The following is an 18,020-nucleotide window of genomic DNA, read 5'->3' on the forward strand; positions in this document are numbered from 1 at the left end:
CCTCAATCTCAAATTATTCCCAAGCATCTGCCTTGCTCAGAATTGAAGAGGGTAGCCTGTCTGTAAGACCCTTTAAGCTGGGACATACGACAAAGCATTTGACCCAAAACAAGAGGCAAGCAGCTCACTAAGCACTCCTGTGAGAAGGCGGGCCCAGGAGCACGCCTACTTTCGTGACTACTCTGTCAGACCTCTGGATGTCTGGCACAGCCAAGCCCAGGGACATTGAAAACGGAAGGTTTCGTTCTCATACCTGCGGCTATGGAGACAGCACACTTCAAGGTTCCAGCACCCAAAGCTTAATCGCTGGTTAACACAAATTTTCTTTCTCTTTTTCTTGTACTTTTTTAAAAAATATTTTATTCATTTTTTAAATATTTATTTTATTTATTTATTCCCTTTTGTTGCCCTTGTTGTTTTATTGTTGTTGTCGCTGTTGGATAGGACAGAAATGGAGAGAGGAGGGGGAGACAGAGACGGGGAGAGAAAGACGGACACCTGCAGACCTGCTTCACCGCCTGGGAAGCGACTCCCCTGCAGGTGCGGAGCCGGGGGCTCGAACCGGGATCCTTACGCCGGTCCTTGCGCTTTGCGCCACCTGCGCTTAACCCGCTGCGCTACCGCCCGACTCCCTTTCTTGTACTTTTTAAGAACATTAGCTGCTGTTTACAATAATAAGTAAGTAAGTAAAATAACAATGGCCAGATTCTTACCTCGTTTGGAGTCACCTATTGAAAACGAATTTAAGGAAGAAAAGTCTTCTAGGGATGAAGTCAAAGGCGGGTACAGCTCGGAGAAAGTGTGAGGCTGTGTGAGCCTGGAGCCAATGGACAAAGCACCCAGCAAGGAGGCAGAGAAGGGCGTGCTGGGCGGCACAGGGGCTGCCGGGAGGGGTCCTCTGGTCAGGGCCGAGGGCTGGGAGGGAAGAGAGAGTTGGTGAAGCGCCAGGAAATGCACCTCTGAGGGAGCGCGAGCACTTGAAACATGAGCACAGGGAAAGAGATCATGACGACGATGATTCTGGAGCAAAGCTGGAATCAGAATCAAGACTTGGCGTGGGGACTGGGGAGGAGATGTGCAGAGGAGACGCACAGAACCTGGATGTGACAGGTTCCAGTTCAATCCCTGGCACCACCAGCAGCCAGAGCTGAGTGAGTGGCACTTCAGTCACAGAAAAAAGAGAAAACTTGATCAGCAAACTTGGCAGCCCCTCCCTTCCATACTTCCTTTTTCTCTCTCTTTTCTGTTTGAGAGAGAGACCGGGACCACAGCAACGAAACGACCTTCAGTGTGGCAGAGGTCGGGCTTGCAGAGGGCAAAGCAGAGCACTCACTACCCAAGTGAGCTATTGTTTTTTTCCAATTTCTTTTCAAACTCATTTTCTTAAGTTATTTTTAATATTTATTTATTTTCCCTTTTGTTGCCCTTGTTTTTCTATTGTTGTTGCTGTTACTGTTGTCATCGTTGTTGGATAGGACAGAGAGAAATGGAGAGAGGAGGGGAAGACAGAGAGGGGGAGAGAAAGACAGACACCTGCAGACCTGCTTCACCGCCTGTGAAGCGACTCCCCTGCAGGTGGGGAGCCGGGGGCTCGAACCAGGATCCTTGCCGGTCCCTGCGCTTTGCGCCACATGTGCTTAACCTGCTGTGCTACTGCCTCTCTCAACCTTTAAAAAAGGTTCAGGGCCGGGTGATGGTGCACCTAGTTAAGTGCACATCAAAATGCCAAAGGGCCTGGGTTCAAGCCCCCGTCTCCACCTGCGGGGGGGGGGGGGGAAGCTTCACGAGTGGTGAAGCACGGCTACAGGTGTCTCTCTCCCTCTCTCCCTCTGTCTTCTTAAGATTTCTCTCTGTCCTGTCAAATTAAAAGAAATATATATACCTGTGACAACAATAATCCTGCAAATCATTTTTCCAATAAAATGGTGTAATAAAAAAATTAAATAAAATAAACAGGTGCTGGATATGCTATCTACTGCTCTTTTAACCCAAACATTATAATCATGTTTCAAAACTTCCTTTGTCCTCCCTACCCTTACCCAGCCATATGAAGTTGAAAGTGTGTGGGGGACATCAGGGGTGTGGCCCAGTGGCTAGAGCACCACACTAAAGCATCAAATGCTGCGTTTGATTCTGGGAAAATGTGCCAAAGTGATGTGCTGGCTGTCTCTCGATGCCCTTCCTTCTCTCTCTCTCTCTCTCTCTCTCTCTCTCTCTCATTAATAAAATAAGTAAGCCTGGGAGTCAGGCGGTGGCGCAAAGTGCAAGGACCACCGTAAGGATCCGGGTTCGAGCCCCCGGCTCCCCACCTGCAGGGGGGTCGCTTCACAGGCGGTGAAGCAGGTCTGCAGGTGTCTCTCTCTCCCCCTCTCTGTCTTCCCCTCCTCTCTCCATTTCTCTCTGTCCTATCCAACAACGACGACAGCCATAAAAACAATAATAACTACAACAATAAAAATAAGGGCAACAAAAGGGAAAAAATGGCCTCCAGGAGCAGGGGATTCATAGTGCAGGCACCGAGCCCCAGCAATAACCCTGGAGGCAAAAAAAAAAAAAAAAAAAAAAAGCCCTGTTCTGTCACTGCTGGGGCTCCACCACTCCGGGTCGACTTTCTCAGACAGAGACAGCAGGAGAGATGACAAGATAGCACAACACTGAAGCTGAAGCTGGGCTTGCACCTGGGCTGTGAGCATGACAAGGCAGGCGCACTATCTAGGTGAGATATTCTGCAGACCCCGTGCCCCCCCACGGCCTCAGCTTCCTGGTGGTAATGAGAGAATATGAGAACTGTACCTGACATGCGGAGACTCACCAGGACGGCTGCGCTGGCTTCTGGCGAGGAATCCAGGAGGTCGTCCAGCTCGTCCCCCAGGACCATGTCCCCGTCATCCGGGAATGCTTCTGGCATGGCAAAGGGCCCCTGCCCACCATTTGCCAGCGCTGCGGGGGGCAGAGCACTCTCCTCCACAGGTAGCGGCAGGACAGAGACCAGGGGCATGGCGGGAACCGAGGTCAGCTTGCTCCCAGCGTGGGGAGAAAAGCCGGATGCAGGCAGCGGGACCACGGCTACGACCTCCTGTCTCGGGGCCACCAGATCTGCAGGGGGGAGGGAAGGGACGCAGTCCTCACCATGCTTACATCACATCACGCTGGTGCTGACAGTCGGTGAGAGGAGCTGGGCCTCTGTGCGAGCTGAGACAACAGGGCAGGCATTGAAGCAAGGGCAGAACAGCATTCTGAATGCGACCTGTCTTCCCCAGGGACAGATGTGTCCCCTCGTGAAAACGCCCTTCTGGCTCAACATGCCTGAACGGCTGCTGATCTGACACCCAACGGCATCAACCACTCGGCCTGACAACCAAAGCACAAGGTGGCTTCTGAGATGACTCCCGCACAGCACAGCAGTCTCAGTGCCAACCTGTGCAATGACCAGGGCCGCCACCAGAGCTGACATCCAGAGTTAAGAGGAGACGCAGACTCATACCTGGCTCGATATCTTCCACGGAGCAGCTCAAAGCCTGCAACAGAACCAGATGGTGGATCAGAGCATCGTCAGCAATCTGACTCAAAGGCAAGCTGCAGAACTCACGCTTAAGAGAGTTCCTGAGCGGGAATCGGGCGGCAGCGCAGCGGGTTAAGCGCACGTGGCGCGAAGCGCAAGGACCGGCGGCAGGATCCTGGTTCGAGCCCCGGCTCCCCACCTGCAGGGGAGTCGCTTCACAGGCGGTGAAGCAGGTCTGCAGGTGTCTCTCTTTCTCTCCCTCTCTGTCTTCCCCTCCTCTCTCCTTTTCTCTCTGTCCTATCCAACAACGACATCAACAACAATAACTACAACAATAAAAATAACAAGGGCAACAAAAAGGAAATAAGTAAATAAATAAATATTTAAAACAAAAAACAGAGAGAGAGAGAGAGTTTCTGAGCAAACAGGATTCCCTCCTGGTGAAGAGCCAAGAGACAGAGACAAGATCTGGGTCTGTGCAGCCTGGGTGCTAAACAGTGCTGGCCTCTCAGTCCCGCCCACAGCTCCTGGAGACACTGTTTCTGCAAAGCTGGCAGGAGCCAGCCAGCTCCAGAGAACAGCGGCAGCCGCCACTCACCCCGGACACAGCCACGGAATCAGGTGCCCCCAGGCTCCTTCTGAGAGAGCTGGTCAGTTATGCTCATCTGACAGATGCCCACCCCCCGCCCCTGCCCTCAGACTTCATACCTCGCCCTGACTACCCATCTCTAATAACATCTGATGTCTATTAACATCTGTAAAAGGCTGGTCTCCCATTTCTTTGTGAAATCCTGGTTAAGAGTAGAGAAGAAGTGGCCTGGGGAGGTGGCCAGGGGACAAAGCACTGGATTCTCAGGCCTGAGGTTGCAAGGTCCCTCCCTGAAATCACACATGGTACAGTGATGCTCTGGTTCTCCCCCTCAAAAATCAATCTTTTCGTTTTGTTTTTTTTTTAAGTTTTTTTTTAATTTTCCCTTTTTTATTGTTATTGTTGTTGTTGATGTCGTTATTGTTGGCTAGGACAGAGAGAAATGGAGAGAGGAGGGGAAGATAGAGAGGGGGAGAGAAAGACAGACACCTGCAGACCTGCTTCACCGCCTGTGAAGCGACTCCCCTGCAGATGGGGAGCCGGGGGCTCGAACCGGGATCCTTACACCGGCCCTTGAGCTTTGCGCCACATGTGCTTAACCCGCTGCGCTACCTACCGCCCCACCCCCAACCCACCCCCAACCCAATTCTTATGAAAGTAATGACTTTACCTTGTTTGTCCCATCACCAGGAATTGATTTTAATGAAACCTACATAAGACAAAGAACAGAATTTTTAAAAGCAGAACTGATTTCAAGTTAGAAAGTCAGATAAAAATAACTGAGACACAGAATGCCAGCTTACCTCAGCTCTAACATAGGCTTTTCTTATTTTAAATCCCAATTTCTGAGCTAGTTCTTGGGTTAGCTTAATTACATGCTCATCCTGGAAAACAGGAGACAGATGACTCTGGAAGGGTTAACTTTTGAACCATGTGACAAATAACAGACAGCATAGCTATAAAACTTTTCCTGTCAAGACACTTCCTCCTCACCTTTTTTTTTTTTTTACTGTATTTATTTTATTTGCTAGGACAGAAACTGAGAAAAAAAGGGAATAGAGAGGGAGGGAAGGAGGCAGGGAGAGAGGGAGAGGGAGAGGGAGGGAGAGAGAGACCTGAAGCCCTGCTTGACCATTCATCAACCTTTCCTTCTGCAGGTGGGGACCAGGGGCTTAAACACAGGTCCTCGCACTTGGTGATACTACTTAACCAGGTGTGCCCCTGCCCAGCCTGCTGGTGATTGTTTGTTTGTTTTTGCCTCCAGAGTTACTGTCGGGGCTCGGTGTCTGCACTACAAATCCTGCTCCTGGAGGCTATTTTTTCCCTTCTGTTGCCATGGTGGTTTATCATTGTTGTTATTATTGTTGCTATTGGTGTCGTTGTTGGATTGGACAGAGAGAAACTGAGAGAGATAGGGAAGACAGAGAGGGAGAGAGAAAGACAGACACCTGCAGATCTGCTTCACCGCCTGTGAAGTGACCCCCTGCAGGTGGGGAGCCGGGGGCTCGAACCAGGACCCTTAACCCGGTCTTTGCGCTTGGCACCATGTGCGCTTCACCCGCTGCGCTCCTGCCCAGCCGCTAGCCTGCTGGTTTGTTGGGTTTTTTAAATAAATGCCACCAATCGGAATAAACCCACATTCTCACCATACATCCATGGTGCCAATGGTTTTCCTTTCTTTCTGAATATCTTATTTGTCTGTTTGATGGATATGGAGATTAAGGGGGAAGGGGACCGGCTTTTTTCTTATACAGCTGCATACCACCAGGGTCACTGCTAGGGCTCTGAATCACCGCCAGCCCAGTTTCTCGTGGGCTCCTTTTCTCTCTTTCAGAGACACAGAGATAGAGAGGGGAGAGACATCACAGCATGGCTTGCAAAGCTTCCCCCGTGCAGGTGCTCTTGCGTGGCGGCCATGGGCTCAAACCCAGACCTTCATGCAGAGTGTGCGCTCTGCCGGGTGAATCATCCTGGCCGCCCAGGGCCGTTAATTTAATTCTTTGTTGTCAGAGACAGAGAGGGGGAGAGATTAGTGGAGAGAAGAGGAGCCACAGCACTGCTCCACCATCCCTGCAGCTCCTCTGGGGCTGTGCTTGGTTCTCCGTGGTGCCAGGGCTGACACCCAGAATCCCACGCCACTTCTCCATGTGAAGGCCAGTGCACGGTGACAACTGACAGAGGAACTGGGCGCGAAGCCTGTACCTGTGGCACCGCCGAGGAGCACTCAGCTACGGCGTCATAGGCCTCTCTGTAGCGCCCCATGTCACTCAGCGCCTTGGACTTGCGATAGAGAGCTTTGCAGTTACTTGCATTGAGGCTGAGGACTGTAGCACAGCCTGCCAGAACTTTCTCCTGGAAGCCCTGGGGTGAGAGAAAAGAACAGTCAACAACGCAGCGATTTCTGTTTGTGTTTGCTCCCTTCCTTCCTTTCCTCCTTTCTTTCTATCTTTCTCTCTTTTTACTTTCTTTTTTTTTATTCATTTATTTTCCCTTTTCTTGCCCTTGTTGTGTTTATTGCTATTATTGTTGTCGTTGTTAGGACAGAGAGAAATGGAGAGAGGAGGGGAAGACAGAGAGGGGGAGAGAAAGACAGACACCTGCAGACCTGCTTCACCGCCTGTGAAGCGACTCCCCTGCAGGTGGGGAGCCGGGGGCTCGAACCGGGATCCTTACGCCGGTCCTTGTGCTTCGCGCCACATGCGCTTAACCCACTGCGCTACCACCCGACTCCCTTCACTTTCTTTATAAAACCAGAGCACCAATTGGTACGCTTATAGTGGTGCAGGGGTCTGAACCTGGGACTTCAGAACCTCGGGCATGAAGGTCTTTTTGCATTCCCATTATACTGTCTCCCCAGCCTGAAACTCAACCATTTCTTTCTCAGAAGTCCTGGGGTATCATGCAGGAGAGACAACATAATGGTTCTGCAAAAGCTTTCATATTTGAGGTTCTGAAGTCCCAGGTTCAGACCCCAGAATCACTGTAAGCAAGAGTTGAGCAGTTCTCTGGTCTCTGTCATAAATATGTATGTCTCCATATCCTGGGGTATCAGAGCACAGAAAGTTAGCACCTCAACAACACAGTTCTCAGTCCAGTGCTCCCCTGTAACACCAAGGAAGACCCAGCCCCCACTGTGACTCAAAGTGAGTTGCATTATTAGTATTATTCTTAGAATCTAGCATTGCATGAGGCAGAGCGATGTTGTCATTTTTCTTTCTTACTGATGTTAATAGGGAAGTAAGTATTTAAAGCAAAACAAAGCAAAGATTGCCTCTATAGTAAACACTTATGTCTTCCTAGACTGATATTCTTTGGTAAATAGACATCCCCAAGTCACCTACAAACAAGATTCTCTGAGGATTAGTAAACTAAAAATACAATTCTGAAAAAATCCCCAAACGAGGGTGGGGGTATAGCATAATGGTTATGCAAAGAAACTTTCATGCCTGAGGCTCTCAAGTTCCAGGTTCAATCACCCACACTGCCATAAGCCAGAGCTGAGGAGTGCTCTGGTAAACAAACAAACAAATCCCCAAACGTTCATCTAAAGTTCAGCCCACTCTAAAAGCAGGTAATGCCTTTCTTAGAAAGTGAAATGGGGGCAAGGGAGATAGCATAATGGTTTTGCAAGTAGATTCTCGTGCCTGATGCTTCAAAGTCCCAGGTTCAATCCCCCGCACAAACATAAGCCAGAGCTGAGTAGTGCTCTGGTAAAAAAAAAAAAAAAAGAAAGAAAGAAAGTGAAATCAGGAAATTGAGCATTCTACTGTACATACTAGTGAAAGTGACCGCCCCTCCCCCCCCCCCCCCCCCCCCGCAAGCATATTGTCTGAACAAGCACAACTCACCATATGGGAGTAGCAAGCAATACAGTTTATCTGAAGTTTTTCAATGATCTCCTTAGGGATTACAATTTCTTCCGTCTTTGCATAATCAGCAATGCTCAAAGCTTCTGTGTACTGGCTAACTGAGGTGTTCCAATCCCGGTCCCGATAAAAATCATTTCCCTCATTGAAAAGATTTCTCACAAGGGCGCGTAAATATACCTGGGGGAGGGGCGAGGGAAATGAAAGTTACCACTTGAAATCTTGTGTTTATTTATTCCCTTTTGTTGCCCTTGTTTTATTGTTGTAGTTACTGTTGCCGTTATGGATGTCATCGTTATTGGATAGGACATAGAGAAATGGAGAGAGGAGGGGAAGACAGAGGGGGAGAGAAAGACAGACACCTGCAGACCTGCTTCATCGCTTGTGAAGTGACTCCCCTGCAGGTGGGGAGCTGGGGGCTCGAACCAGGATCCTTACGCCAATCTTTGTGCTTTGTGCCACCTGCGCTTAGCCCGCTGCAATACCGCCCGACTCCCCACTTGAAATCTTTTAAGGAAGCAGTTGGGGTTTAAGTTTCCAATTTTCTGTAACATATGCACTCCACTGAAAGTATTTTATGTAATTTTAATTTATTAATTTATTGGATAGAGGCAGAAATCCAGAGGGAAGGAGGGAGTGCACAGACACCCGCAGCACTGCTTCACCGCTTGTGAAACTCTCTCCCTGCAGGTCAGGGCTGGGGACTTGAACCCAGGTCCTCGCACACTGAATCAGGTGCGCTCAGAGTGCACCACTGCCCGGCCCAAGTTTCAGGGTTTCTGTACCGAGCAGACTTCAAGGAGATAACCTGACAGCAAAGTGCGTCAGAGCCAAGGCCCCGTTCTCTCGGCTCAGTTTCCCTCTCACTGCTGCTCTTCAAGCAAAACAGCTTCTCGCTAGAGAGAGGAACACAGCCTGTAGATTCCTGCTCAAGTCTTCAGAGCTGCCCAGGACAAATTCCAGTGGCCGGCAGCACTGGGTCCAACAGAATCAACACTCTAAGGCCGGCGACCAGTGCATCTAGGCAACGGCAGAGGGACTGGGAGGGAGGTCACGTACTGGGGCACATGCCTCGCAGTGGATGAGGCAGGCCCTGGGTTCAAACCCTGACACAATAAGGGAGTGCCATGGGTGGCAGAACACCTCTGTGGTGTCTCTTCTCTCTCGCCATCTCTCCCTCGCTCCATCCCTCTCCCCGTAAGAGAATGAAATATTGGCCCAAGAAGGCCATTCACAGATGTACAAATCCCTTGGTTCACTCCCTCACACTAGTCACTCATTGAATTGCTATCATTTTGGATAAGAGACTGAGGCAGGGAGTCAGGCGGCAGCAAAGCAGGTGAAGCGCATGTGGCCCAAAGCGCAAGGACCGGCTTAAGGATCCCGGTTCGAGACAAAAGCCCCAGGTGAATCAGGTCTTCAGAGTGAAGGCTGTGGTCCTGGACCCACTGCCCCAGACTTTTTGTTTCTAAGAGGAATGACGAGCTATTCCTTCTTATCAGTCATGCTTTACTAGTGTCAGAACCAATCTCTCCTAAAATAGATGGATAGGAGTTTTGGGTCAAGTCGTGGCTTACCCAGCAGTACACAACTATTACTATTGTGTGAGGATCCAGGCTCAAGCCCCTGGGCCCCACCTACACGAAGAAGCTTCACGAGCTATACAATAGTGCTACAGGTGTCTTCTCTTCTATTAAAAAAAAAAAACAGTGGGAGTCGGGCTGTAGCGCAGCGGGTTAAGTGCAGGTGGCGCAAAGCACAAGGACCGGCATAAGGATCCCGGTTCGAACCCCGGCTCCCCACCTGCAGGGGAGTCACTTCACAGGCGGTGAAGCAGGTCTGCAGGTGTCTGTCTTTCTCTCCCCCTCTCTGTCTTCCCCTCCTCTCTCCATTTCTCTCTGTCCTATCCAACAACAACAACAACAATAATAACTACAATAAAACAACAAGGGCAACAAAAGGGAATAAATAAACTAAATAAATTTTTAAAAAATTTTTTTAAAAAGTTTAAAAAAAAAACAGTAACTGCTGGGAATGGTGGAGTTTTATAAACATTGAGTCCTGGGGAGAACTCTGGCTGTAGCAAAGAGAGACGGAGAGGAGGAGAGGGAGAGGGAGAGGGGAAGGGGGAGGGGAGGGGGAGGGGGAGAGAGGGAGAGGGAGAGGGAGAGAGGGAGAGAGGGAGAGAGAGAGGGAGAGGAAGAGGGAGAGAGGGAGAGAGAGAGGGAGAGAGAGAGGGAGAGAGAGAGGGAGAGGGAGAGGGAGAGGGAGAGGAGAGGGAGAGGGAGAGGGAGAGGGAGAGGTAAAGGGAGAGGTAAAGGGAGAGGGAGAGGAGAGGGAGAGGGAGAGGAGAGGGAGAGGGAGAGGGAGAGGGAGAAGGAGAGGGGGAGGGGGAGGGAGAGGGAGAGGAGAGGGGGAGGGGGAGGGAGAGAGAGGGAGACAGGGAGAGAGGGAGAGGGGGGAGGGGAGGGGGAGGGAAGAGGGGGAGAGGGGAAGAGGGGGAGAGGGGGAGAGGGGGAGAGGGGGAGAGGGGGAGGGGAGGGGGAGGGAGAGGGAGAGGGAGAGGTAGTGAGGGAGGAATTGTCTGCTACCTCCATCCTAACAGATTCTCTCCTACTTAATCTCAATGAATGGAGAGCTATGCTACAGGTAATTATCAAGGGACACAACAGATCAACCCACTCAAAGCCCCACAAACAGAGGAAAGAAACACATCCCCACAGTGCAAGCATGCTGAACAGTGCTGCCCTACACGGGCGTGGGGACTCTTCCTGCAAGTGCCCAGGTGACAGGTATTTCAGGCTGTGTGGCCAGCCTGGGCTCTCTCTCATCTGCCGTGTCCTATGTCATCAAAGCAGAAAGGTAACACGTGGGCATGTCCCAGTAAAACGCCATCTACACAGTCAGACGGCCGGACTTGGCTGCGGGCGGCCCGGCCCACCGTGTGCTCTAGCTCTCAAGCTACTTGCTGTGTTTCCGGGCGGCCTTCCCAGAGTCATTACCGCATATTGCTCCTGTGTTCCTGGGTATGACAGCGGCGACCTAAGGAAAAACAAATCCATTTTAACAACCATGTTTCCTGCCAAGCTTCATTCCCCCAGAAGCTGTGTTAAAACTGGGGGTCTAGGAGCCAGTCCCTGGTTCCGAGAGCATTTTTACTACCGTGTGGGCTGTTAAACTGTCTCTTGGTGCTTTCTTTGACGAATGTGCTGTATTTTCCTTTTCAAATCTGCTTCTATGGGAAAGAAGGTCTAAGTCTTCAAAGGCCAAGAGTTTAAAAATAGCTAGGGGCACTAATGCCACTTAATCCGATTTACTGGTGCAGAGAAGAATGTCCCCTTTCTGGAAAGTGCAGAGGGGTTCTCTGGCCACTGCCCTGCACCTTCCAGGCTCTAGCGGTTTCGTCACACTGGACTTCGGGAGGCCAGACAGAGGCCCAGTTTCTCAGCAGAGAGGTCTGATCACAAAAGCCTCTCATCACAGCTGCTCCGAGGCCACTATGTTCCAATTCCTCCGCCTAATATTTTTCAGGACTCTGGCGGATCCCAGCCCCCAAAATAGTGGCAGTAAGGATTCTCTCGGCAGTGCAAGGATATCAAATGCTTAAGAGCAGCAAAGACTGGCGGGACAAGGCCGCTCCGTCTCTATGCCACGGGAGGACTCGGGGGAGCAGCAGACGAGGGTGGCCGGGGCACTTACTGGATGAACCGCAGCCCTTCCTTAATGCTCTGCTGCCTCTGTCTCCTCTCCTCAGACACACTGGACATGTTATCCTGCTCATCCACTTTCTAGGAGAGCAACCTGCAGAGGCAAGACACCATGTGACCGGGGGCTGCAGCGGAAACACCAGGGCTCGAGGCTGTGCTCACAGGCAGCTGTGGGCACGTCCATCTCCGGGCCTTGGCTTGGGGTTCCTGGAGTCCCCGAGGCCTCCCTGCGTGTCCCCAGGTCTGCTGCCTGAGGCGCCGGAAGCTTAAGGTTCTCTCTTCCCGAAAGCTGGGCAGTCTACGGGCTTTGGGCCTGCCTCCCGGTCTCTCAGCAAAAGCCATCCCCTCCTGCCGCTTCAGACACAGGTTGTCCCTTCCCTGTCCACACATATGCGTAAGCTGCACCTACAACGGTCCGGCCTTGTTTTACTTCTGCAAGTTCTCCAGAAGAGGGGGGAGAGGGAGAGGGAGAGGGAGAGGAGAGCGAGAGTGAGCATGTAGGGGAGTCCCCACGTCCACCGGCCTCGGGGAGCCCGACTCTCGGGAAGAAGCAGGGTCTCACCCAGGAGTGGGTCCTGCCACACACGCTGCTGGCAGAATCCTCACAGGCAAAACGGGCGGGATAATGATCTCAAGGGAATTACTCCCATTGGAATTTTCCAGAAGCCGGGGCTTTCCTTCCACTGCGGCACCTAGGCGGCCGGCGTGGACGCCCAGTGGTCACTGTGCACCTGCGGGCAAGCAGCCAGTCAAAGGAGAACCTGGCCGAGACGGTGTGCGGCCATAGTCTCCTAGTGCCCCAACCAGCAGTCTGGATCAGAAGACCCTTCACTGAGGAAGGTCGAGGGTGCGGCTGGCACACACCCGTGACTGCCCGGAGCTGCAAGGGGCTTCACAGCATGATCGGTTTGGTTTTGTTTCTCTGTTGACTTTAGAGAGAGACAAAGAGACCTCGGTCCTGAGGTTCTCTTCAATGTGGTGGGGGCTGGGCTCGAACCCAGGGTCATGCAGAAGGCAGAGCAGCGCACTACCCAAGTGAGCTATTTCACTGGTCTCCCCCATCAGCTGTGATACAGTCTCCAAGGCAGGGAGATAGCTCAGTGGTCAAGCTCCGGAACTGCAAACCTGTGTCCTCAGGCTTAGCCCAGCACATGCCGGGCCTGAGCGCAAACACAGAACTGAAAGACCTGCAGGCCCAGCAGGAGAGCCTACTTGCATGGTGCACTGTTTGAGGCCAGTGCCCACTCACTGAAGGAAACCTCAGTGCTGTGCCCTCTCTCTCTCTCTCTCTCTCTCTCTCTTTCTCTCTCTCTTCGCCTCTGTCAAAAAGTACAAAACGGCGGGTGACGCAGTGGGCAGAGAACGAGCCAGGCCCTGCATCCGGCCCCTGGCACCATACGCCTGCCAGAGCGACGCTCTGACTCTCTCTCCCTCGTTGAGTCAGTCAGTCTGGGGGATGTGCCCAGGTGGGGGGTGCCGTGCTGCAGAAAGCTGCCCAGGTGCCGGTGAGAGCAGACCCTCAGGAAGCATCTTGTCCGTCACACGGCCAGGAGCACGGACCCAGGGGCACGTTCCGCGGGCAGAGCGGCAGTGTGCAGCCCGTCAGCTGCAGCTCCTTACTACCGTGCGTCCCCACTGCCTGCAGCTCGCCCTTCACGGCCCACCTTGTCCGTGTGCAGGGCCAGGGAGGGAGGCTGCCACGCGCCCCGGCCCCGTCTTTACTCAACGCCACTGGTTCTGATGATTATTATTTTAATCCTATACTTGAAAGCTGACGCTTTTCCTCGGCTAATATGCTCACATGTGAAAAAATATGAAACTTGAAACTTGCTTAGAACATACCAGCAGGGGAGCCGGGCGGTGGCACAGCGGGTTAAGTGCATGTGGCACAAAGCGCAAGGACCGGCGTGAGGATCCCGATTCGAGCCCCCGGCTCCCCACCTGCAGGGGAGTCGCTTCACAGGTGGTGAAGCAGGTCTGCAGGTGTCTGTCTTTCTCTCCCCGTCTCTGTCTTCCTCTCCTCTCTCCATTTCTCTCTGTCCTGTCCAACAACAACGACATCAATAACCACTACAACAATAAAACAACATAAGGGAATAAATATTTTTTAAAAAAACCAAAAAACAAAAAAACATACCAGCAGGATGCCACATGGTGCCACAACGGGTTAACCACACAGTGCGAAGTGCAAGGACCGGTGGTAAGGATCCCGATGCGAGCCCCGGGCTCCCCATCTGCAGGGGGGTCGCTTCACAGGCGGTGAAGCAGGTCTGCGGGTGTCTCTCTTTCTCCCCTTCTCTGTCTTCCCCTCCTCTCTCCATTTCTCTCTGTCCTATCCAACAATAGCAGTAACAGCAGCAACAACAATGGGGGAAAATGGCCTCCAAGTGCAGGTGTAGTGCAGGCACCGAGCCCCAGCGATAACCCTGGAGGCCAAAAATACACTCCAGCAACTACTGATGAAAGAAGGTGAATGGGAGAAGGGGGAGGATGTTGGCATGGCAGTTTTTTATGCTACTCCGGACTTTGTCCCAGCTTGAAACGTTCCAAAATAAAGTCTGAAAAAAAGGTTGTGACACTCAAACAAAACAGCAAGTCTGGAGTCTGGGCTTCTTACTCTTTTAAAGATTGACTCAGTGGTGAGAGTGCTTGCAAGTCTGACGTGGTAGTCACTGTGCTACCCCACAGACAGCCACGTTAACAGAGTCTAAATGAAGACAGAAGACTGGGTAGAAATGAAACAAGGGCCAAAATATGAGCGACCACCCCGCACGGTGATAGGGAGGAACGTTTCCACTGACTGTTACTTATCACAAGCAAATTGCTTTTTCTTTTTAATTCAAACTTGCATGTACAGAATTAGCTGGGGGGGGGGGGGACACTTGTATGAGGAGGGAGGTCAATTCAGCTCTACGAAGAAAGGAAGTTTGACAGATGCCCCTGGGCAGGAGGCAGCGGGAGCAGCCCTGCCTGCCACTTGAGAAGCAGGGACCAGCTGCCTTCTGACTGTCTCCTACAGACACAAAGCAGCCGTGGGTGGACCCAGCAGAGCAGAGCCTGGGGCCCAGCACACGCTACAGGGGAAAGCCCGGGGCCCCACCTGCAGGGGGGAAGTGAGCAGGGCTGCAGGTGTCTCTCTCGTCCTCTCTATCTCCCTCTCAACTGCTCTCTGTCCTGTAAACAAAAGGAAAGGAAAGGTTCCACTCATGACCACAGAATGTGAGCTCAAACCTACACAGGCTCCTGTGCCGAATATGGGCCCAGATCAAATCGATGGGGTTTACAGTTAACAATATTCATACACTTTCCCCATATTTGGAGGCTACTCTCTTCCTGATCCAGCTTTTCAGTCCTTTTCCCAGATGATGACCACATCATCTCCCCAGACAATAACTTGAGTCCACCTGCCTATCAGATGTCAGGCTCAGGCGAAAATTAGTAAAGCCATGGGCCCTTTGGAATAGACCTAAAATAGACCTAGTAGCTATTTCCAAAATGGAGACCACAAATCTTCATCTGCAATATTCTTTCCTTTAGGTTCATGATCAGTCAACAATTTGTTCAGCTTTATATCTTTTTTAAATATTTATTTATTTATTTTCTCTTTTATTGCCCTTGTCATTTTATTGTTGTAGTTATTATTGTTGTATGATAAATTCTTAAATATCTGATGGGTAGGGATGCTGGAAGACAGGTCCCTGGGTGGTGTGCCTGCCTAACCATGCAGGAAGGTCTGGGTTTGAGCCCACCAACACAGAGAGACACCACCTAGCACCAGGGGAAGTCACACAGACAGTGGAGGAGTGTTGTAGTGTTTCCTCCTCTCCTTCTGAGGAAAAAATGGCCCTGCAAGCAGCACACATGATAGAATAAATAATCAGAGTCTGGTGCATCCCATCAGTAGTGAGTGGTGGGGAACTATGCCTGCCTTCTCCCCAGACTGCTCCAGTGACGTGTGGTCTTGGCAGAGTGGTCTTGGCAGGGTCTGGGATGCCCACCGCCCTCGCCCACAGGCAGGCCCTGGCCGTCCTCCTGCCACCCTTTTCCTGCGTCCAGTCCCACTTTCTCAGCAGGGACAGCTGTCTCTGGCCAGCAGCCCCAGCAGCCCCAGGTTCAAACTCCAGCACCACCATCAATCAGAGTTGAGCAATGCTCTGGTAAAAAAAAAAAATTAAAAAGGGTCGGGCGGTAGCGCAGCGGGTTAAGTACACGTGGTTCAAAGCACAAGAACAGGCTAAGGACCCCGGCTCCCCACCTGCAGGGAGAGTTGCTTCACAGGCGGTGAAGCAGGTCTGCAGGTGTCTGTCTTTCTCTCCCCCTGTCTTCCCCTCCTCTCTCCATTTCTCTCTGTCCTATCCAACGATGACAACAATAACTACAACAATAAAACAACAAGGGCAACAAAAGAGAATAAATATTAAAAAAAATTTTTTAAAGGGGCTGGGGAGAGACAGCATAATGGTTATGAAAAAGAATCTCTTGCCTGAGGCTCTGGAATCCCAGGTTCAATCCTCAATACCACCATAAGCCAGAGCTGAGCAGTGCTCTGGTCTTTCTCTCTGTATCTCTCTCATTAAAACAAATTTTAAAAAACGGAGTCAGGCGATAGCGTAGCAGGTTAAGCACAGGTGGCACAAAGCACAAGGACCGGCATAAGGGTCCCGGTTCGAGCCCCCCCGGCTCCCCACCTGCAGGGGATTCGCTTCACAGGCGGTGAAGCAGGTCTGCAGGGGTCTGTCTTTCTCTCCCCCTCCTCTCTCCATTTCTGTCCTATCCAATAATGACAACATCAATAACAACAACAATAACTGTAACAACAAAACAACAAAGGCAACAAAAGGGAATATTTTAAAAAATAAATTTAAAAAAATTTTTAAAGTAAGAAAAATTTACTTATTTATTGTTTTACTAGGGGAAACGATGGTTTACAAATGTTTCTCTCGTGCCTGAGCTCCATACTTGCCATCAGGGCACCTCACTGGGGGTCCCCTGTGCCTGTCCCCACTCTGCCACAATGGCCGCACCTTTGGGCTTTGTCTTCCGGGTGGTGTGTTGCAGCCGTAGCCCAGCAGCCAGTAGCTTCATGCGGAGATGAGTCAGCAGATAATTTAAAATGAGGGGGTTGGGCGGTGGCGCAGCGGGTTAAGCACACGTGGCGCAAAGCTCAAGGACCGGTGTCAGGATCCCGGTTCGAGCCCCCGGCTCCCCACCTGCAGGGGAGTCACTTCACAGGCAGTGAAGCAGGTCTGCAGGTGTCTGTCTGTCTCTCCCCCTCTCTGTCTTCCCTCCTCTCTCCATTTCTCTCTGTCCTATCCAACAACAACAACAAGGGCAACAAAAATGGGGACAAAATGTCCTCCAGGAGCGGTGGATTTGTAGTGCAGACACTGAGCCCCAGAGATAACCCTGCAGGCAAAAACAAAAACAAAAACACGGAGACCACAGACCCCAGGCTTGGTCCCCTGCCCAAGATGCCGTGAATCAGGGGCCTCGTCACTGAGTGTGAACACCATACTGCAGACGTTGTGCCGAGGACACTGGGCTTTTTTTTTTGCATCCTTTTCGCCCCCACCCCACCCCACCCCAACACTAGTAGGAGCTGTGAAGTCGCTGCCAAAACTCACACGTGCCGAGGGCAGACAAGGCACAGAAACCTTGTCACCGCCACACACCGACGTTGACTGGGGAGAGTCGAGAGATGCGGAGACTGAAGGCTGGTGATGTGCCGGAGACGTGGCGACCCTGGGTCAGCGCCGGCCCTGGGCTGCGAGAGGCCTCCCCGAATGCCAGGCTGACATCTGCTCCAAAGCCAGACACTGCAGCGAGACACAGCCATGAAGGTCGGGGCCAGCAGGGCAGCTCACCTGCACAGAGCACCTGCTCAACCCCTGTGAGCCTCACAGCACTGGAGGAGGCTCTGCAGTCCCCCCTGCCCCCATCTGAAAAAGTCTGCAGCAGTGAAGCTCCGGTGACGAGCAAAACATTGAAATAAGTAAAGACGCCCAAGGACCGGCGTAAGGATCCCGGTTCGAGCCCCCGGCTCCCCACCTGCAGGGGAGTCGCTTCACAGGCGGTGAAGCAGGTCTGCAGGTGTCTGTCTTTCTCTCCCCCTCTCTGTCTTCCCCTCCTCTCTCCATTTCTCTCTGTCCTATCCAACAATGACAACATCAATAACAATAAAACAACAAAGGCAACAAAAGGGAAAATAAATAAGTAAATATAAAAAAGTAAAGACAAACACAAATGGTCCGATTTTTTTGCTTTCTTTTTTAAATGAAGAAATAGTTGTTTTTTTTTTTTTCTCTTCTGCTTCCATTCTTGGGGGCTCGGTGCCAGAACTAGGAATCCACTGCTCT

At 51.5% G+C, this 18,020-nt stretch overlaps 1 protein-coding gene across 3 annotated transcripts in view; it reads right to left on the reverse strand.

Annotated features, from left to right (window-relative positions):
* Positions 1 to 18,020, reverse strand: part of ZC3H7A (zinc finger CCCH-type containing 7A) — a 53,685-nt gene that overhangs the window by 30,604 nt on the left and 5,061 nt on the right. For 2 of the 3 annotated variants that reach the window (XM_060172351.1, XM_060172349.1), the window contains exons 2-10: positions 11,657 to 11,762; positions 10,960 to 10,999; positions 7,940 to 8,137; positions 6,294 to 6,452; positions 4,895 to 4,975; positions 4,762 to 4,800; positions 3,485 to 3,518; positions 2,813 to 3,096; positions 714 to 915 (exon numbers count right to left, since the gene is read on the reverse strand). In XM_060172351.1, coding sequence (XP_060028334.1) covers positions 714 to 915; positions 2,813 to 3,096; positions 3,485 to 3,518; positions 4,762 to 4,800; positions 4,895 to 4,975; positions 6,294 to 6,452; positions 7,940 to 8,137; positions 10,960 to 10,999; positions 11,657 to 11,724 — 1,105 coding nt within the window. In that variant the 5' untranslated portion in view covers positions 11,725 to 11,762. The remainder of the gene's footprint in view (positions 1 to 713; positions 916 to 2,812; positions 3,097 to 3,484; positions 3,519 to 4,761; positions 4,801 to 4,894; positions 4,976 to 6,293; positions 6,453 to 7,939; positions 8,138 to 10,959; positions 11,000 to 11,656; positions 11,763 to 18,020) is intronic. The other variant, XM_060172350.1, reaches the window with a different exon arrangement.

This window comes from Erinaceus europaeus, chromosome 15, assembly GCF_950295315.1.
Source record: "Erinaceus europaeus chromosome 15, mEriEur2.1, whole genome shotgun sequence".
NCBI lineage: Eukaryota > Metazoa > Chordata > Mammalia > Eulipotyphla > Erinaceidae > Erinaceus > Erinaceus europaeus.